This window comes from Colossoma macropomum, unplaced genomic scaffold, assembly GCF_904425465.1.
Source record: "Colossoma macropomum unplaced genomic scaffold, Colossoma_macropomum, whole genome shotgun sequence".
NCBI classification, from domain to species: Eukaryota; Metazoa; Chordata; class Actinopteri; order Characiformes; family Serrasalmidae; genus Colossoma; species Colossoma macropomum.
Genome location: NW_023494801.1, coordinates 34,652,867 through 34,670,671, shown reverse-complemented (window position 1 = coordinate 34,670,671; position 17,805 = coordinate 34,652,867). Strand labels below are relative to the sequence as shown.

Below are 17,805 nucleotides of genomic sequence, written 5' to 3'. Positions count from 1 at the left end.
GATAGCTCAAATGATGTATATAAGTGTTATATGTGTGTTAAATGTGCCAGACTGTGCTGGGTTTGTGTGCAAGCCAGTATCTACCGTCACTGTGAGATGTGTGGCTGTTACTGACCTGCCTGTTGTCCCAGCTATTCAGGAGCACTGCATGGTGGGCCTCCCTCTGCTGCTATGTTCAGTAAAAGAGCTTTTGTTTGATGCGCTATGTTTCCTGCATCTTCTACTTCTATGCTGATGCCACCTTGGTGTCAGAAGTGGGATCACCTCCTAGTGGGTTGTAGAGGAATGGTGGACCCAGCAGTAAAATAGCAGAGAATTGCAAGCAAGCAGCGAGGGACAGTGGCCAGGAAGCACCAAATGTAACCATGATTTTGCTCTGAGAACAGCTCTTTAATGAACAACTGGCAGAAATAAGCTCATGCATAATGCTGAACCCATGAGGGAGATCGCCACCAGCCACAGGCTTCACCCTGTGACCAACCCCCAACATAAAACACCCCTAAATAATCTTCTCCCTGACACAGAATAACACATCACACATCTTTAACTAAGAGACAACAATATGAACAACATAAACAGTGCTTGTTTAGCTGTTGTAAGATCCAAGATGATCCATCTCTCTTAAAAAGAGGAGATTCCACCAGAGCTTAACTGCACATGACCATAGCATGTGTAGAATGGAGGTGCCGTTTCCTTCACAACTCCAGCAGGAGTATTTCATTTACATAGTTGTTGTGGTGTCTGATGCCATCTGTGTATTATTATTAATTTACTAAATCTATTATCTATTTATTTGTACATGCTTTAAATATTATTCAAACATGACTTGCAGGCCTCAGTAGATATACCTGCAGCCAGGTCCTCTGTCCACTGTTCTTCAATCAGGCCATCTATAGGGCAAGTAAAAGGGCTTTTTAACCATTTAGACAGGGTATTTCGCATTTGGACATCGGACCCCCAGAACTGATTATATGGATAGGTTTAGTTTGTTTTAAAAGCTATTAGTTGTTTAGTTTGTTATTTTGATATATGCTCATCAACAAACGGCTGAGAATTAACCCTCTGCTGCCGGCACAGATGAACAGACTAAAAGGTGCTACATTAGAAAAGCTAATCCAGCCATTAAAAGTCTTTATTTAGTTCACACTTTAGGCCATGTTTATAAGAGTGAGTCGTACAGCATCAGAAACCAACTGCACACGCTTTGAGACATTAATGCATGGCATTAGCACCACGCTAAATGAGGGCGTATAAGCTCCCACTGCTAGTTAGCAACATTAGCTCCAGTGCTAAAACTACAGTAAACTTCAGACACTAAACATGTTTTGGCTGATTGACTACATTTGGCGTAAATGCCAGGGTTTGATGTTTCTCACCTTCACCGATAAACAGGTCATGATTAACTCTCTGCTCTCTGCACAGTCTACAAATCAGATCACCTTTTTATAAACAGATGCTAAATAAAGCGTCAGGTTTGTGTTCTCTGGCCGTTCCGCTCTGTAAAAGGAGATGGGGGTAAATCGACACGCGAGCAGAGAGCGTGAGAGTGAGTCGTCCCATGCTGTGCAGGAAACTTCCTGTGTTTCTTCCTGGTTTCCAAACCCCATTTATTTTTAATGGGTCATGAGAACATAACTTCACAGACCACATTCACTGAAATCCTGTTTAAGATGTGCTCATATGGAGCAGGAGCAAAATAAACATCTAGTTTATTCATACTTAATCCAATAAACTAGTAAAATCTACTAGAAATTACTACCATGAATTATTCAGTAACTGATGTAAATTATTCACTATGTACTGTGATTTATTGTCACTAATATTAATTATTCAGTATCCACTATGAATTATTAAGCATCTACTATGACTTATTCAGTATCTACTATGAATTATTCAGTAACTACTATAAATGATTCAGCATCTAGTATGAATTAGCCAGTATCTGCTATGAATTATTCAGTTTCACTCTATAAATTATTTAGTATTTACTATGAATTATTCAGTGTCAACTATGAATTATTCAGTATCTACTATGAATTATTCAGTTTCACTATAGATTATTCAAGATCCACTATTAATTATTCAATATTTACTATGAATTATTTAGTATCCACTATCAATTATTCAGTATCCACTATCAATTATTCAGTAACTACTATAAATTATTCAGTATCTACTATGAATTATTCAGTTTCACTATAAATTATTCAGTATCCACTGTGAATTATTCAGTATCACTATCAATTATTCAGTATCCACTATGAATTATTCAGTAACCACTATCAATTATTCAGTATCCACTATGAATTATTTTGAATATACTATTCGTCCTCATCCACGCCGTACAAGGAGATTTTGTCCAACAATTCGCTCTAGGGCTAACTACGCCTTGCTTGTTCAGCCATCAGCTACAGCCTGATGCGGCACTTCCTATTCTAACAGAACACAGCTACAGGTTAACCCCACCTTCAAAATAAGAGTCTTTGCAGGAATAACCCAGTGAACAAATGCTAGAGAATGAACTCTCTAAAATTAACCTGCTTAACTTCATGAACAGGCTACCAGGGTTGGGAAAAATACTTGCTGTAATTTTTATTTAATTCATGCTGTTCCTCGCTGTTACTGGTTGGCAGCTTTCTTCATGTAATTATTCTGTTATTTTAAGTTCTTTAAATTAATACAAAAATGAATACTAAATTCTCAAGGTTATTTTTGCTCTCATCTGCTTCTTTCCACTGCTGCTCCCACAATCTCACTGCCCTTCTCTTATCAATTCACCACATCTCAATAACAAAATCCTGCAAATTTAACTATAAAGTGGGTTTCTATGGGATGTTCAGTGAATCAGAGGTAACTTGTCACAGAACACAAGCACAAGTCTATTACAATAACAAAGCTAAGCTTATTACTCGATAATAAGCTAGTAAGCACATCTCAGTTTAATCATCCCTCAAAAGAGTTTGCTAATACTCAGTTTTATAACAGGCTTATCACAGTGATTTATCAGTCTACTCAGGCTTTAGCAGGAACTACAGTGTTTGTAGAAAGGGCCTTTTTTGAGTTCTTCTTTACAGTAAGTCTTTACACGCTGTGCGCTGATTTTAATAATAATAATCGCTGCTGTCGGGACAAAATCTCATACCTCCAAAATGGTAACTTTACAGGAGAAGGAAAAAACCTACTTTATTTTTAATGTAAGTCAATGGAACCGGAATTTTTTCCAAGTCATTTTGGGCACTTTCTTTTGGTTCATTCACCATTAAGTCATCAATTTACATACAATTTAAAGAGCAACAGGCATTTTCAGATTATGTCAACTGAAACTGAAAAACAACAGAAATGGGGATATGAGGTTTTGTTCTGACGGCAGCTAAATGTTTTTTTAAATTTAGTGGGTAAGTATTCAAAAAATATTCTCCCAAAAAATGTAAAAAGCAACTGTATTCTGAATACTAAACATTTCATGTCTGCATTCTGAATACGAATTCCCAATACTTGTTTTCCAATACTTCCCAACCCTGCACACTACAATATATTTTGCGCAGAAACTTAGATTTGCCACAGTTTCTGATTTGGTTGTTAATGAGATTTCAGTAAAGCTTGTCTAACCTCGCAATTCTTTTGCATTCAGAATCAGTGCAGTGCTGATGATCAGTACCTTTCCTGTGTTGTATCACTGGGACAGCAGGCCTGTGTTGCTGCCTTTGGGGTACAGGCTGTTCCTCACTGTATGTATGTCTCAGATACCTCAGTGTGGAGAGTGTTGTTGCCGTGGAGAAGGCCAGTGTCCAGGGCGTGAAGCTCTGATACTGTTTACAGTCTCCCCTCGACAGCTCCCATCTGTTTTTCCATACTGCCGACGCTGACAGCCTCGGGCCGTCCGGAAAATTCTGCATCCCGCCGAGTGGTGATGGAGCGCATGGACAGAGCCTGCTAATGAGCTAATGAGTACGGCTTATGGGAAGGAGTCATGTGACTGCCCAAATATGAGCCGTTCGTGTCAAGTCCCGGGTAAACATGATGGCGTGAATGTGCAGGTCCTGCACGTCGCCACTGTGCGCCGTCTGCTTTGAGGCATTAAGTTGGCTGCAATGATCAACATGAGGAAAGTCTTTACTGTTTGTGGGATGTTGTGCTATATTTGTAACACAAGGTCAGTAAAAGGTCTGCTTATTATGGGGCATTAAAGCTTACCTCTTTCCCCAAAGGTAGACCAAGATATGTTTGGTGTCTGAAGTTTGCTTCTTAGGATTTGTCCTAATGTAATGAAAGCTTATATCCTGCCAACTAGCCTAGGGCACACTGCAAGCCTAAATCAACACATATGTGCCTCAAACATTGCTTCAGAAATGACTTTTGTCCATACTTTGGTCAATTTTAATGACTTTGTGTGGTATTACTGCCTGACCTGAACCTGGCGCCTGACAAAAGATTGGGTTTTGGGACGGATTTGGGCCATTTTTCACGTACAACAGTTTACAACAGCTCAGGGGCGGGTTTGTTTTCTAACAAGTGAAGTTTTTGTTTTACAGTAAATGTTTTATTTGAAGGGAATATACCAACTAAATTTTGTCCACTCCATGTTCTTATTTTTCACGTACAACATCGGGCTTGAATCGGGCCAAAGTTCGTTTTCTAATGAGTAAGTGTTTATGCAGATTTATTGCCATTTCATTCATATGCTTACATAAATATCCCACACTCTCATGATTTCTCTGTCCTGCACTCCCTCCTTTTCCATCTCTGTAGGCTAGTGGTCTCAATAACTGTTGAGAAAAGAAAAAAAGGCTAAAACTCAGAGTTGGGACGTCTCAGTTGCAGCCTGGTTGTCACATCAGATAAAAGGACACAAGTCACCTACGGTGTACATTTACTATTCCAGCGTAAAAATAAACCTTTGATGAGAGAAAAACAGTTCCAGTAAAACCTGTTTATAGTTTATCTCTGAAAGACTTCGCTGGACCGATAATCAAAGTTAACAGCAGGTGACCAGCAGTTGAATTGGGCCGCTGTTGTTCACAGTTATGACGGCACAGCTGGTCTACGTATGATTTGCATTAGAGCTAAACAGACTAGAGGGTTTTATATGGACTGTACCCTTTGTTGGTGGTGCATTTCACCCCAATCCAGTGCCCAAAGTTGATCCTCATTACATGCATTATCATCACGAGACCACGTCCGGCCCAATGAGTCTAACCTCTGATTAACCTCTATTCCTTGTGAGCTGCATTAGCCTCTAGTGCTAAGACTAAAGAGGCAAACCGCAGACACCAAACATGTCTCTGCTGATCCTTTATATTTGTGTTAAGAGAGAAAAACTTAATTTTGTGTCAAACTATTACTTTAAACATATGACAACACTAAAGGGTGTTGTTAAAAGGGTGAAAAAAGTAACCTTGGCAACCCATAGCACATACATACACATCACAGATAACACCTCTTACAATAAGTAGGTGTGCTGATGGAGAATGAGGGCTAAAATTAGCTTTCAACTCCGGCCCCTCTACAAATATGCGTGACACTGACAGCCCCCCCCCACACACACACTTAATGACCCCAGAGTAATGTTTGGAGATCATTTTTCCCAATTTTCCCCACTTGGTCCGAAGCTCAGGTGGTGCCTAGTGACCAGGCAGCAGGCTAGGCAAATAAAAGGAAGCGATGCAGTTGAAAGCTTTGAGGCCTGAGGTTTAGAAGGCAGCAGCACAGCTTTCAACTCTGAATTCAATGTGAATGAGGTTCATCTGACCAGCTCAGACGTCTCCCATGCATGAGAACCACTGGTGTGTCCTGAGGCCTCAAGCGGTGATGGAGGTTCTCCATGGTTACGGGATAAGCACCACTCAATACCTGCAGCTGCATTACGGCCATGCGCAGGGCTGGTTTGCTTTAGCGTCAGCGGCGGCAGACCTGCGCACCACCTTCCTGGTGTTTTTCCCCATCTGCTTCCACCTGCGCACTGCGGTGGGGGTGAAGCTGCTGTGGGTGGCTGTGGTGGGAGACTGGATCAACCTGGTGCTCAAATGGTGAGCGATGACGTCTTTTTACCCCGACATCTCTGCAGTGATTTTTGTGTGTGTATTCATGTGTCTGTTCATTATGTGTTTACTATTGTTTTCAGCACCCAAATGTCTCAGTAAAGTGTATCAGTTTACAGTAGCTTAAAATGCATTCAGACATTCGTTCCATATTAAAAAATGTAATTCATAGTGAGCTCTATTTTTTGGTTAGGAAAATGTCGAATCAAGAGGCTTTTTTATAAAGACAGATCATTTCTGACATGTTCTTTTTGGTAAAGTGTTGCTTTCGAAGGCTGCTGAGATACAGATGGTTTTGGTTTGAGCAGCGTCTAAGTAAACTGGGGGAGTGTGAGAAAAACAGGTCCAGACTTTGAGGTTTTCTCCTCTGTGCTGTTTCATGAACTGCATAAAGTGCAGCCTGAATGAGGCTAAAAATATTTTGTTAAAAGTTTTATAAAGTAAATTTATCTGTTTATCTATCTATCTGTCTGTCTATCTGTCTGTCTGTTTGTCTGTCTGTCTATCTATCTATCCATCTATCTATCTATCTATCTATCTGGTTGTCTCTGTCTTACTGTCTGTCTGTCTATCTATCTATCTATCTATCTATCTATCTATCTATCTGTCTGTCTGTCTGTATATCTATCTGTCTATCTGGTTGTCTCTGTCTTTCTGTCTGTCTGTCTATCTATCTATCTATCTATCTATCTATCTATCTATCTGTCTGCTTGTCTGTCTATCTATCTATCTATCTATCTATCTATCTATCTATCTATCTATCTATCTATCTATCTCTTTGTCTCTGTCTTTCTGTCTATCTATCTATCTATCTATCTATCTATCTATCTATCTATCTATCTATCTATCTATCTATCTATCTATCTATCTATCTATCCATCTATCTATCTATCTATCTATCTATCTATCTATCTATCTATCTGTTTGTCTCTTTGTCTCTGTCTATCTATCTATCTATCTATCTATCTATCTATCTGTCTGTCTGTCTGTATATCTATCTGTCTATCTGGTTGTCTCTGTCTTTCTGTCTGTCTGTCTATCTATCTATCTATCTATCTATCTATCTATCTGTCTGCTCTGTCTGTCTGTCTGTCTGTCTATCTATCTATCTATCTATCTATCTATCTATCTATCTATCTCTGTCTCTGTCTTTCTGTCTGTCTTCTTGTCTATCTATCTATCTATCTATCTATCTATCTATCTATCTATCTATCTATCTATCTGTTTGTCTCTTTGTCTCTGTCTTTCTGTCTGTCTTCTTGTCTATCTATCTATCTATCTATCTATCTATCTATCTATCTATCTGTCTATCTACTCTATGTCTCTGTCTTTCTATCTATCTATCTACCTATCTGTTTGTCTCTTTGTCTCTGTCTTTCTGTCTGTCTGTCCATCTATCTGTCTGTCTTTCTGTCTGTCTTCTTGTCTGTCTGTCTGTCTATCTATCTATCTATCTATCTATCTAGCTATCTATTTGTCTGTCTGTCTGTCTGTCTTTTGAATTGGCATTCTTTTATTGTTAGCAACATCAGCATCATTAACTGAACAAAATGTGCTCTCGCATTAACGCTGTGTTTTCTCTTGGTCGCTGGTCAGGGTTTTGTTTGGAGAGCGTCCGTACTGGTGGATTCAGGAGACTCTGTACTACGGCAACTCCACTGTGCCAAAAATTCAACAGTTCCCCACCACCTGTGAGACCGGCCCCGGTAGGTTCACACCACAAAACACAGACGTTTCTCCATGCAAATCACAGTGATATTTTGGGGGGATCTTAGTGACGTTGTGTCCCCCAAACTTGTGCTTCAGTGAAGTGTATTAAAGGCTGCTTCACACCTAAATTGTTTGTTTAGGGCTTTTTAGGTTTTTTATTTTTTTTTGATATTGTATCTTTTTCATTTGGTTTCATGCAGTAACGGCTAAAGTGCATCACATTGCACGTATAGTAGGTGTGTAACGACTGACTTAGCCCATGATTCGATTCGTGATACTCAGTCCACAATTCAAGATTCTTACAATATTTGAACAAAATTTAATATAGTGTTTGTTTGTTGGTCATAAATTTAGCAAATTTTCAAAGACTCTTTTACTCTCACATTTGCCTCCATTTGAGCCAAAAAACTTCAAGTTTGCAGGGCTCCTGTGTGGCGCAACCATCGAAGCGTTGGCCCTGTCATCAGGAGATCGCAAGTTCGATCCCTGGTGATGCTACAGCCGTCCGTGGCCGGGAGTCCATGAGAGCACAATTGGCCTCGCTCTTTGGGTGGGTAGGATGGGCCCCTCCCTCCCCCATCACTCAGCACTATGCTAGTCAGTGTGTCTGTTAGCTGATGTAACAGAACTGGTGGTTAGTGTTCTCCTCCGAGCGAGTTCGGCTCTCCAACGACTTTGTGTGAGCGACAGTTTGAAAAGAAGCGGTGGAGGTTCACAGGTCTCAGAGGAGGCCTGTGTTTGCCCTCGCCCTCCTAGCGATGGTAGTATCATGTGATTGGGGGAGTCCTAACTAGTGGGTGGAATTGGAGACGACTAAATTAGGCAGAAAAATATAAATAGAAAAATAGAGACTCTGAATATCTGTGTGTATCAAAGCAATAATAAGTAAACATATTTGATATCTGCTTCTTTATGATTGGTTTGTCAATTTGAGTGTAACCAATCAGGCTGCTGATTCAATATAATCCACATTTTGCCAAAATGAAAGGCTTTGCTTTGCTGCTATTTTATTGTTTTGCCGTTATCAGCCGCAGTTCATGCTGCAGAAACGATATGAGCATCTGTAAAGAGCCAGATGTTAAAACAGGTGGATTAGGCAGACAGTACGGTGCTGATGTGCTGCTGATTTCCTTCATCTGAATTGCCTTTTTTGGCAGATCACGGTTTGTTTAGTGTGGGTGGAGTGTGGAAACCTTTAAGGCCGATTTGGTTGTTTCTGCAATTTAAGGGGGCCTATTATACTCATTTTCAGTGTTTATCTACTAGAATAGATTTACAGCTTCAATGTTCCAAAAACACATTTTCCTCATACTGTTCATCTCTATTCACCCTCTGTCTGAAACGCTCCGTTAGAACTCCTCTGTCCTTAAGCCCCGCCTCCCGATGAGTCCAGTCCACTCTGCTCTGATTGGTCACCCTCCAGAGTGGTTTCGCCCCTCCATGTTCCGCCCCTGTCCTGCAGTCTGCAGACAGACCCTTCTCTCCTGAGCAGCTGTAAACTCCGCTGTGGCTGTTTCTCCAGCGGCGTCGGTTCTGCCGTATCAGTTTGATCCAGAGTCGATCCTGAAAGTCCGGTCAGCATCTTCTCCACACAGCTACAGCACTGAACACACTCTTCCTCCTCCAGTAGCTGCTGTGCGCTGTGTGAGGGTGCCGAGCTCGCTAGTAGGCGAGCAGTAAGGACTGTGTTACAAGATGACGTCATCTTGTAACAAAAGAAAAGGGCTGGAATTCCAGCAAGGCGTTTCAGGCAGCTGAGAAAAGTGGATTCTGTGGGAGATTCCTCAGTGCCATTATTGCAGTTATTTAATACGTATGGTTCAGTTTGTGTCACAACTACTTTTTTGAAGAAGCAAACACATCGTTACTCTGAGTAAACCAGTCAAAAGTTAGCGTGTACTGATCTGAACTGTGCCATGGTGCGTCCAGTGAAGGAAGCCTTGTGCATCTTTTACACAGTGATAGGAAACACGGTAACTCACTGAAAGCTGCAATTCCTCATGCTGACACCTTTCACTCCAGCTGATGTGGATGTGCACGTGCTGTAACTCCTCTGGTGGTGGATTTATTCAAGGGACCATCACCAAATTACCAGAATGGATCACCGGCAAGATGCTCAGTTCCATGATCAACCAAGACATGTTTAGTGTCTGAAGTTTGCTTCTTAGTCTTGTATTGGAGCTACCAGGCTAATGTAGCCAACAAGTAATGGAAGTCTTTGTCTCACAATTTTTTCCTGTTCCATAAGACCTATTGGAGCTGAAATATAAGGAATGTGTGAGGGATTTTATGGGCTGATAGAAGAAAAAGTATCTGTGTAATTTCCCCAAATTACCTCAGAGAGTGTTAGAATTAAACGGATCCAAAAAGTTCAAACAAACTTCTAGTTAAGACCAGACAGAATAGCATAAATTGGACTATAGCATAAATTCCACCCAACAGGACAGAAATCTCACCAGCCTGTAAGAGGAACCTTCAGATATTTTATTGAATTCTCCTTCTAAGTAGCCCATCAGCAAAAATGTTTACTAAAGCAATAAGCCAAGTGAAAGCATGCGTAACTGCAGTTTTATCACAGCAAGGGGGGTCTTAAAACTCCTTTTCCGTGACAAAACCACTGTAACGCACAGCCTCAAGTGGCTCATTGCTTTTTATAAAACGGTGGCCAACTTTAATAAAACACACACTTTTCTCAGAAAATAATTTAAGTCGATATTAATAATAATCGACATAACCAAGTATTCCGCCAACAAATGTAGTTCCTTTAGAGTATGGCATTGTTGCCACGCAACTCGCAGAATGAGGAGAACATTTGGTCGCCCATCGCTGTATTTAGCGGTCATTTTATGATTTTTTTTACTTTTTGTCATATAACAATGAACATATGATATCACAGCACTGTTTAAAGTGAAAACGTAAAATTCACTTTATAAGGACTTCTTGGTCTCCAAATCACCACCGCGAGTCTTATTTAGCACCAATCCAGTGGCCCCCTCTTCTCATGCTGGGGCTGAGTCTCAAACAGCTCCCTGCTCCCTACATAGTGCACTACATAGGAGTTTAAATACTGGATCCTGCAGCCCAACAGAGCAAAATACAGCTAAGAAACAGTCATTTGGGATTCAGCCCGTCCCCTTAACCCCCTCTGACATCACACTGAGCGTGAAGTCACTGTGGAGTGAAGGCCTGGAGGGGGAGAGGCGAGATTTGTAATTTGTTCCCTCACTGGTTCTAACGTCAAGCACTAGAACCCTTCACTCTGTAACATCCCTACACTACAGTACAGTAATGCTAATTTCTGATACTATTGGCTGATTCTGATCTATTGGATATGCAGTGTTAAGTTAGTGCCAAGCTAACGGTGGTGTACATTGACTTTCCCACATTGGGTAAAACACTGATGGCAGCTCTAGTTTAAACTCTGACATTTGAAGCCTGTAATGTGCTTTATTATGTATGTTTTAGTGTTTCAGTAAATCCTTCAGTAAATACTTCAACTTGAAGCTTCACTCTCAACACTGGAGGAGGCTTTAGTACAGTACGCTTCACTTTACTTAGAGCGGGCAAATACGACTTATGAGCCCATAAAATGAACCATACTTATAATGCATTATGTTAACAATTCATAAACACATAATAAGCATGGCTATAACGTGTAATGCATTTTTATAAATATTTATAGCCATGTTTATGATGCCTTATGAATGCATTATAACATTTTTTTCTTTACAGTGAATGAATGTGTATTGAAGACGTTGAGCCTTAGACAGGGTCAACATTTAAGTAATAGTATGTCCCACTTGAATTAGACATGGATTAACGTCTTTCTGACGCCGCTGGGGAAAGACATTTTACACTCCTTTAGAATAAAGGTACTAAACTGTCACTGTGGCAGTGCTCCTCTTGTCAACGGTTATGAAAAGGTACAAATACGAACTTTTCACCTGGAAAAACTTGTTTAAGATACACAGTTTAACCTTAAAACCACTGTTGGACCTTTGAGGGAACATTTACACTGTTTGTACCTTGATGAATGAAAAATGTACCTGAACAGAACCTTTATTTCTAACAATGTAGTACCAAAAGTATCTAATCAGCACCTCTAATGAGTGAATGCAGCTAATTTAAGATGCATCCATTGTTCACAGTATTGAGACCCTTCATTTCAGATGAAACTCAGCTCTGGAGAATCATCAGTCGTCCCCTGTAGGGGGGATTAAAGCTAATTAAGGGGGTCAGAGACCTTAAACCTGTCATTTGCACCATGCCTTCATCCTCTATCTCACAGTCGCAGTATTATCCTCAGATCTGCTGCAGTTTAAGTGTAATAACAGCAGGACTGAAAGCTCTTTGTCATTGCAGGAAGCCCCTCAGGTCATGCTATGGGCGCTGCGGGGGTCTACTATGCCATGGTGACATCCCTGCTGCCTCTTTTACTAAAAGGAGATGGAGACCCTTTTAAAAAGTGGTGAGGAGAAAAATCTTTCTTTCACTTTGGTCAACCTAATGCTATTTTGGAGAATTCCTTTCAAAATAATTGATTAAACGGAATAAACGGAACCCAATAGTGCACTGCTATACAGCTAACACTGTTAGCTAACAAGGCATAAAGGAGAACTCCATGATTTTTTCAAAATTTCCATATAATTAAATGTAAACAGAGTCGTTCAGAGCAGTTTGGTGCGAAATGCGAGTCAGAACTGTTCACAGTGGTGGTGATAAGAACCAGACGTCCACCTCTAAAAGCTCCCTCACAGAAAGTTACTACATGATATGGTTCTGAATTCACTGCCTGATGACTGAGACACTGTTTTCTGATAGTTTTGAGAAGATTTTGGCCTTAAACTCCATTCATGGTGGAGGGATACATAATATGCAGGGCGCTGTGAGGCAAAATAGTCCCAAAAGAAAACTTATTATTTCAGATTTTCCACTATTTTCCATCATCAACATTCCATATAAACTCAGAAGACTCGTGTAGGTTCACTGGTGGTTTTAGATAGTAAATAAAATGTCTATATTTGTGTTGTAGTCATGGCGACCCCTGGTTCCTATCACCACCACTGTAAAGACATCTGAACCATTTCACACCAAACCACTCTGAATCTCTCTGTTTACATCTCAACCACTGAATTAGGCAAAAATTAATGGAATTTCTCTTTAATACAGAAAGTTCCAGTCCAGCTCTTTGTTACTGCCCTTACATAAACCAATGTAGTCACATGAAAGAAGATCTTTCTTGTCATTTTTTCAAAACTATAGATGTACTTTAAAGTAAAAAAGTCATTTAAAAGTGTTTCTAGTTCCATTTTTAAACATGTCTTTCTTTATTGAGTGTTAATTAGATGTATGCAACCATAACAACAGTGTAAATAATAGTTTATGCTGGACCTGCAAGCATAATTGGAAAAATCATAGTCATAAAAGACGTTAATATCTTTTTTTGTTTGTTTGTTTTGGTTTATTTATTAATTATAAACACCAAGAATAGTTTTTAACCTACCAGGTCAAACAGTTCTTTAAGTAAAGCAATGGGTGGGATTTGTTTCCTTCATATTTGCTCCCTCCAGAATACGCGAAGCCACATCACTCTCGCTTCCTTTGGATTCCATGACTGACCGCCTCACCCGCGGCTTCTCTTTTCATCCTATTCTCACGTTCTTGCTTGCTGAGGAAGCAGCCAATCATGGGTGACCTGCAGAAATGTGCAGATACGGCTCATCTGATCAACTTTAACCCCTTAAATGGCCAGGGCCCAAAGTTTTATTACACACCTAAGAATATATATGGGTCATTCTACAGAAATGTCCATTTTTGTGTCCCCAGCGTTTACAGATATATTACACTTGAAAAATATGTTAGGGTTACAATTTGTTTATATTTTAAAATAAAACAATAAGTTATTTTAACAGTTACACCTTCTTGAGCCTCAATTTAGCAATATTGATTTTTAAATTGATTATCTAGAATTCCAAGCTCAACAGAAGAGCTCGTCCTCACAGTCATGTGTGAAGGCTGAGGTCATATTTTGAAGTAAAAACCACGTTTTTCTGCAAGTTTAACTGAAATAATCTATGCATGACTATTAAACATATGATTTAAATGACATAAAGAAAACAAAATCCAAATAAATATTATAAAATATATAATGAAAGTTGTGGCTCCCAGGAGTCGTGTCACTGGTGTTACCACGTAACAAAAAATCTCTTATTTTGAAATAAAAGTCACACTGATTACATCACTTGACTTCCTTTTACCTGTTTTCTGAGGATCTATGAAGAAAAGCTCATGGTGAGTCCACTGTGTCTTTCAGTTATCAGAGATTTTCTCATTTAGCTCATGATTTCATACAAAGCTTTTAGGTGAAGTCACTGGTGTGACCGACTTTATTCTGAGGTAACTGTGAAAAAATAGAAATACAAATGGATTAAATGACATATTTTAGTGGATATTCCATGATTGACAACATGTGGTTTGATGTTCTGTAGCAGCCGTTTGATAAAAAGCATGTTTCATCAAAAATGTCTCTGGTATTCCTTTATTATGTGTAACACCAATGAGGATCGGTAACACCAGTGACTCCTATGGAGAGATAGAAAAGTGAACATTTCTGTAGAATGACCCATATGTGTATATGTATATATATATATATATATATATATATATATATATATATCCTAAAAATAGGAATAGGTTACTGAGTAATAAGCTTTGATATGTAATAAGCCTGAGATTTTAAGGGTTTAAATGCAGTAATAAAGTTCTTTTACTGTATTACTTCTGACCCGAGTGCTCTACATGTATATTTTGTAGAAGCTTGAAATAGAAGGGAAGTCTATGAGAAACAAACAAACAAACAAAAACATACCTAAACTGACCTGAAAGACGCTAACTTTGGCTTAGCTGTGAGGCTAAAGATTCCAAACAAACGCATTATTATTAGGAGCCTACATTTACACTTTATAGAAGCTTCAAATACAAGTCTAAAAGATAAGCTTAACTTCCAAACAAAGCAAAGGCTCTCATGTATCTGCCCAGCGTCTAAAGTGAAAAAGGAAGTGTCCCATCACTGGTCAATTATAAACACATCTGACTCGCTGGAGATGTTTACATCCCTGTGTGCTTACATTACGACTTTATTTCTCCAGCGAGCCGAAGTGTTATTAATGTGAGGCAGGCTGCTGCTGACACTGTGAACTTTCTCTCGTGTCAGTATAAAATCTTTTTTTAATGACCATAATGTCTGTAAACTCTTGTTTGCTGCTAGGTGTGTGCATGGCTGTCTCTGGACGCTGTTCTGGGCAGTGCAGGTTTCTGTTTGCCTCTCCAGGATCTTCATTGCTGCTCATTTCCCGCACCAGGTCATTGCTGGTGTTGCTACAGGTAATTTCAGCAGTCATGTGGACCACTCCTTACACACACCAACTGGCCACTTTGTCAGAAACCTAGCAGTCCTGTGGTCAGAAACTGACCAATGATGGATGATGTAGAGGGAGGCTGATTAACTATGCAGTAACAGATAAACTACAGTCTGTAACTGTACACCTACATAGTGGAGCTACAAGGTAGCTGTTTCTGATAAAGTGGACAATTAGTTGAAGCACAAGGTATGTGTTTCTAATAAAGTGACCAGTCAGTGGACGCACAAGTGGGTGTTTCCAATAAAGTGGTCAGTCAGTGGATGCACAAGTTAGGTGTTTCTAATAAAGTGGCCAGTTACAGAAAGCACAAGGTAGGTGTTTCTAATAAAGTGGTCAGTTAGTGGAAGCACCAGGTAGGTGTTTGTAATAAAGTGGCCAGTGAGTGGAAGCATGATGTAGGTGTTTCTAATAAAGTGGCCAGTGAGTGGAAGCATGATGTATGTGTTTCTAATAAAGTGGCCAGTGAGTGGAAGCACAAAGTAGTTGTTTCTAATAAAGTGGCCAGTGAGCAAAAGCACAAGGTAGGTGTTTCCAATAAAGTGGCCAGTTAGTTCAAGCACAAGGTGGGTGTTTTTAATAAAGAGGCCAGTGAGAGTCAAAACAGTGCTATGAAATTTTCATCTTTCAAACATGATAATAAGTGTCTCTTTTTCTCTGCAGGCATTGCAGTGGCTAAAGTCTTTAACAGAGCCTCTTGGATCTACAGTGCCACCCTGAGAGGTTACGTCCACACAACATTCTTCCTGCTCTCGTTTGCTCTGGGGCTGTACGTGTTACTGGACGCCGCCTCCGTTGACCCACACTGGAGTCTGGTGAAGGCCCAGAAGTGGTGTGTGCATCCTGACTGGGTGCATCTGGACACCACGCCCTTCGCTGGCCTCCTGCGTAACACGGGGGTTTTGTTTGGTCTGGGCTTGAGCCTCCATCTCCCCATGCTGATTGAGACAGAGACTGGCAGTTACAGAGACAGCGCCATCTACAGACTATCCTGTGCATTAGCCACTCTGCTGCTCTTAAGCCTACTGGACTCCTTTAGGCCTCCTGTTCACACGCAGGCTCTTTTCTACTTCTTGTCTTTCTGTAAAAGCGCTATAGTGCCGCTCACCACTGTGGGCTTTGTGCCATACTGCGCCACAATGGCACTAAATGTATATCAGCGAAGGAGTTATGTTCAGAGAAACACACTGTGCCAGGCCAGTTAGCACAGTGAGCTAAGTAAGCTAAGGTATAGCCACTCACTGGCCACTTCATGAGGTCTACCTATTTTATACGTCCACTGTATAGGTGTACAATTTCAGACTGTAGCCCATCTGTTGCTGCACAGTTTGTCAGTCACAAAGTATTGCTGAAGACCCCAGGACTGGTTTGCACAAGATTTGCAAAAGTTTGGACTCAGTTAAGGACCTTAGTTTACAGTAGTTTAGAGGTTGGCAACCTAAATGTTGAGAAGAGCCAGTTTGTCCTTTCAACAAAAATCAAACCACCTTCCAGTTTACCCTCATGGATGTAAACATGCCTCAGTATGGGCTGATGTGCTAGTATAGAATAAAAAATGTAATATAAACAAAAACGCAGACTTACTTTGCTCTGCTTTAAGCTTTAGCTCAGTTATAGCTGCTTTTCTCACATCTCCAGCAGGAAACTTTCTCACAAAAGTAGAACAGTTTCTTGTAAAATGTCTCTTAAAGTTCAACTTTTTATGAGGCTGAAGTCGCTTCTCATTCACCAGCCTTTCGTTCGAATTTTCCCGTTCCACCTTAAATGGTGCCTGAGGTGCCAGAATGTAACTGCTGGACCATTTAAGGTGGAATGGGAAAGTTAGAACGAGAAGCTGGCGAATGAGAAGCGACTTCAGCTTCGTGACTTTTTAGTGTTTGTCAGTTTCTCACTGCAGATTAAACGTATCAGGAAACCAGCTGGAGTGATTATAAACACTAATAAGTCTATTAGTCTCCAAATTATCGATGTTCATCTTAAATCTCTCTCTTTGCCGTTTCGTAGCTACTAGCTAGGCGAGACTGTTGTCTGTGTTGCTATGGTGACCAGCAGTCTGCGCTGATCTTCAGGGTTAAAGGGTGAATCACCAGTTCTACATTAACTCTAGAGTTTAAGACCATTTATTGTTAAACTGTGTTGAACGATCAGCAGAGCTTTATTTTACTGTAAAGGAGGATTATTTTATTTTTACCTACTAATCTGATTCAGCTGTGGAGCCACAACAGGACAGTAAGAGAGCTGCATGTTGCTGAACCCTGGACTAGTTGTATTAGTTTCTGTCCTTTTACTAGATTTGGTTGCACCACAAATCCTCAAACCATGTCTTTGCTAGTAACAACTATTTATTGCATATTTTGCTTTAACATGTCAATAACATCTTCAGAAGCAATAAAAAAAAACACGCTGCCATGGAAACATAATGTACATGACGTACTTTACATGTTTATGTTTTTACAGTTGAACTGAATAAAATGGACACCTGTAGCCCTTGTTTGTCTTGTTTATTCTAACATTTCTTTGCGACAATGGAATGTGCAGCTTTTTTAAACAATATTTTTTTGGCCTACTGACAAATCAGCAGCATCAGTTTAGACACTGTGGAAACTGTGGATGTAAGCTGAATGGTTGAAGCTAAAAGT

General features: G+C 40.1%; 1 protein-coding gene across 1 annotated transcript; it reads left to right on the top strand.

The window, feature by feature from the left end:
• Positions 1–5,395: 5,395 nt before the first annotated feature.
• On the top strand, positions 5,396–16,775 carry g6pcb (glucose-6-phosphatase b, catalytic subunit). The gene is made up of 5 exons (XM_036590539.1): positions 5,396–6,026; positions 7,635–7,744; positions 12,111–12,216; positions 15,016–15,131; positions 15,830–16,775. The coding sequence occupies exons 1-5, from the start codon at positions 5,767–5,769 to the stop codon at positions 16,369–16,371; spliced, it is 1,134 nt and encodes a 377-aa protein (XP_036446432.1). The 5' UTR covers positions 5,396–5,766; the 3' UTR covers positions 16,372–16,775.
• Positions 16,776–17,805: the final 1,030 nt, after the last annotated feature.

Coding starts and splice junctions, on each gene's coding strand:
- g6pcb (XM_036590539.1), top strand. CDS start 5,767: ATGCATGAGAACCACTGGTGTGTCCTGAGGCCTCAAGCGGTGATGGAG. Junction 7,745..12,110: donor CACCTGTGAGACCGGCCCCG/GTAGGTTCACAC, acceptor TTGTCATTGCAG/GAAGCCCCTCAGGTCATGCT. Junction 12,217..15,015: donor GGAGACCCTTTTAAAAAGTG/GTGAGGAGAAAA, acceptor GTTTGCTGCTAG/GTGTGTGCATGGCTGTCTCT.